At 43.3% G+C, this 3,769-nt stretch overlaps 1 protein-coding gene across 1 annotated transcript in view; it reads right to left on the bottom strand.

The window, feature by feature from the left end:
* Positions 1-3,174: 3,174 nt before the first annotated feature.
* PSMB1 (proteasome 20S subunit beta 1) overlaps positions 3,175-3,769 on the bottom strand; it is a 19,129-nt gene continuing 18,534 nt past the window's right edge. The window contains exon 6 of the mRNA XM_039224218.1: positions 3,175-3,474. Coding sequence (XP_039080149.1) covers positions 3,289-3,474 — 186 coding nt within the window. The 3' untranslated portion in view covers positions 3,175-3,288. The remainder of the gene's footprint in view (positions 3,475-3,769) is intronic.

Raw genomic sequence — 3,769 nt, 5'->3', positions numbered from 1 at the left:
TAGTGATCCTGTGGGTGAAGCTCCCCTTCAAACCATTTTCATAACTTCTGTCCTCATGGAAATCAAGTTAACCAGCAGAATGCAACGGTTTGAGGTTCCTGTACCTTCAGCTCAATTTGCCTTTGGGTTCCCCTGAACAGTCCAGATTACCATGTACAGAGCTGCCACCTCCTCTGTTGAAGCAACAGCTTGGGAAGGAAACCGAAGCCCCTTTCCAAATTTAGGTGCAGCCTGCTGCTAGGCATCCGGAGGGCTGGCAGGTGAGGGACGTAAGGCAATGGCCATCTTGCTTTGTGTCCACGTGCATGGGCAGCACGTGGGCTCACAGCACCTTCAGTTCCTGCCTGACACACTCTAGCTTTCCCCAGCTGCTGGGTCAGGTGAGTGTTTAGCCCAGCCCCTTGTCCCCGTCACTGAAGTTGGATGTCTGAAGGTAGTGAGACGGACACACATTATCCTCATGGCCCCATTTTGCAAGTTCCAGTCTGCTCCTGCGTCCCCCACTTCACACCCACTGTCCCTCCCCAACAGCCTGCACTGTGGATTTTAGGCTCCAGCACCACACAGACCAGATCGAGCCCCTCTTAATCGCACTGGGTCAAATACTATAATAAATCCCTTATTATGTCTTCTATGAACTGATTCTGATTGAAACTGTCTTAAGAGGAGTTTAAGGGAGTTTTTAAAAATTGTGTACATTAGCTGGGTATTTTAAAAATACAGGTCCAGCTCTGAGACTAGGAAAATGTCTTTGGTGTACCCAGAATTAGTTCTACATATTTCTGATTCAGGAGATCCCACCAGTTGTACTCTGAAAGTCCCAAGTAGAGGGAATGGAGATCTAGAGTCAGAAAGCAGGTTAATGAATGCTCTTGGCCATGAAGGGCTCCTCTAGGTATTAGGTACAGAAAGGCAAGGAGAAAAAAACCTATCAGGGTAATAGTTGAGCCATTTTGGTACTAAGGACACTTTCTACTAATTGGTCCACATTCCTCTCAAACAGGCTTGTAGTTGGCCTCATAGCCTGTTTTTAATTTCTGCAATTCGAGCAGAAAATGTGCTGGTGTGTGAAAACATGAAGGCATAAGTGGCACCTGCTGATGAGGCTCAGCTCTGAGCCAGGACAATGCCACTGGGCAGTTCCACTGAGCAGACTTCGGAAAAGTACTTCTGTCCTTTTTGATTATTAAACAGAAACAAACATATGCAACATTTCAATTCAGTGTGTGTAAATCACGTCACAGCTAACACATACAAATAGTAAGCACTGTTTTCCCACAACTCCTAATATTTTCTGATTCTCAATCCCTTTCATTCTGTGCAGTAGGCAGAAAGGCAAATCTGAAGGGGAAGCCTTGATGTAATGGCACCTTTTTAACCAGAAACTTAAAAGGCTGGGTAACTACAAATTAAACCTCTAATCTACCGAAGTGCTAAAAGGCTGCCTTTTTCAGGTGAGGAATTGTGGTTAAATGATCTATAAAAGCCACCCAAACAACTAGTTAGCTCTGGAAGGACCCACATGTCACCATATTCTGGACAAGATAGTATCAACTCCAGCCAACTTCCAACACAGGCCTTTAAGAGAGACCACATTCAAGGTGTAGAGAATTACTAGGTTAGAATAATTCATGCCTGAAGGTGAGAAAAAGACATCGTGAATTTGGAAAACTTCCTCAGAAACCTTTGGAAGTGAGGACCTTATACAAAGTTCTAGACAAATTTATATAATTTTAAATAGTGGAAAGTTGAATCCCAAGATCAATGGAACATCCTTTGAAACAAAAAATAAAATATACCTAATTTACATAATTGTAATGATTAGTGTTATGTTAACTTGGCTAGATCACAGGGTGCCAGGAATCTAGCTAAGTATTTTGGGGTGTCTGTGGGGACTTCTGGGTGGGATTAGCATTTGAACAGCTGCACAGGTGCACCGAATATAGCAGGCTGCCCTTCCCAGTGTGGACGTCCTCCAATCTGTTGAGGCCATAAACGGAAACAGTAGGAAAGAGTCTGCTTCTTGCCCAAACGTTGAGCTGAACAGCAGTCTTCCCCAGTGCTTGGAGGCAGGGCCTTCTACCACTGCGACTCCTGGGCCTTCTGCTTGCAGGGGACACATCAATGGACTTCCCAGCAAATTTTAAAATCTGTATCTTGTTGGAGTTTTTGATCAGTTAACAGGAGGCCAACAGGGAAATCCTGTTGTTAACATGCCACAAAACCAATCACACCCCCTAAGTTACCCTGTATCATGACTTGTTCAGCACCAAGGAAACTGCTCTAGCATTATATGTGATGGAGATCAAATGATTTTATATTAGCTCTATCAAGATTTGGGTCTCAGATCAGATTTAATGTATTTTTTAAATGTTTATTTTGAGAGACAGCACGAGCGGGGCAGGGGCAGAGAAACAGAGGGAGAGGATCGCGAGCAGGCTCTGTACTGTCAGCACAGAGCCCGATGTGGGGCTCGAGCCCAGGAGCTGGGAGATCACAACCTGAGCCGAAACCAAAAGTCAGACGCTCAACTGGCTCTACTGGGCCCCCCAGGCGCCCCTCGGATTTAACATTCTTCAAGCATTTATAAAAATTCTTCCCGAGTACTGGCTAAAACTCATTTAAGGGGCTATTTCGTAATTTTATTCTAGGCTGGCTGATCTGCAGGTTTTCCTCCCATCATTTCAGAACCTTAACAACCCCAGGGATGAGAAATCTTAAGGTCTTTCATTCCCCTTCACATTCATTAATAAAACTGAGAAAAGCAGTGGTTTAAAGGTAATCCACCCTTTAAGGCAAACTGGGTGGACTAAATAAACTCCAAAAACCCTCTTCATAAGATAGGCTGGCCATCATGCAATGATAGGCTGATCAAAACAGTCATCTTTTCCAGATTAATTTCTTGCTCATAAATATAAGGAAACAGTGACGTGACCTGTTTACTTTTTCATCTTCAAAAAACAAAAATAAGGGCACCTGTCTGGCTCAGGTGGTGGAACGTACAACTCTTGATCTTGGGGTCATGAGCTTAAGCCCCATTCTTGACATGGAGCTTACTTAAAAAAATTTTTTTTTAATTAAAAAAAAATTAAAACACAAAATTAGCTCTGGAAGACAGAAAAATATAAGAATGAAGAAAAGGAAAGGAAAAAGAAACTACACTTTCTAGATATGTCCTGCTTAGAATAATTACTTTAGGTTTTACTTTTTAATAAAACAAATCAGTTCAATAGTTCCAAAATACAAAATGAACCAGTTCTGAAGTGATTAACGATAACAGCACACAAATCAATCCTTCCTCAGGGGAACAGTCTCCTCCCTGATGCCCTCCTTGGTCACGATGCAGATTCTGAGCGCGTCCCCAGTGTACACGTCCCTCTCAGCCGCTGAAATGAAGACATCTTTCACAAGCCGCATGGCTCTGTCCAAGGACAGTGGGACATGCTCCACATTCTGCATGTTCTTAAAACCAACCTGGTGGGACAGGAAACTTAGATGAGGCATCATGTGACAGTACAAAGGTGGTCAAGCCTCCCCAATGCCTTCATGTGTCTAAGGATTCATCACGAATACATCACACAAATTTAAAATGTCTCTCAACTGAAATGCTTCCAGACCTGGCAAAATTACACATTTCCTAGAACCCGACAAATATTCACGAGACCAAACTGCTGCTCCTGAGAAGCACACAGAACCTGGAGAGGTGGACATACGGAAGCAGAGTACCATTACACAGTGTGCTGCCACAAGGAAAAAAAAAAAAAAAAAA

The sequence above is a fragment of the Hyaena hyaena genome, unplaced genomic scaffold (genome assembly GCF_003009895.1).
Source record: "Hyaena hyaena isolate Hyena2069 unplaced genomic scaffold, ASM300989v1 scaffold_1557, whole genome shotgun sequence".
NCBI lineage: Eukaryota > Metazoa > Chordata > Mammalia > Carnivora > Hyaenidae > Hyaena > Hyaena hyaena.
Note: the sequence above shows the minus strand (reverse complement) of the source record. Positions and strands in the feature narration are given on the sequence as shown.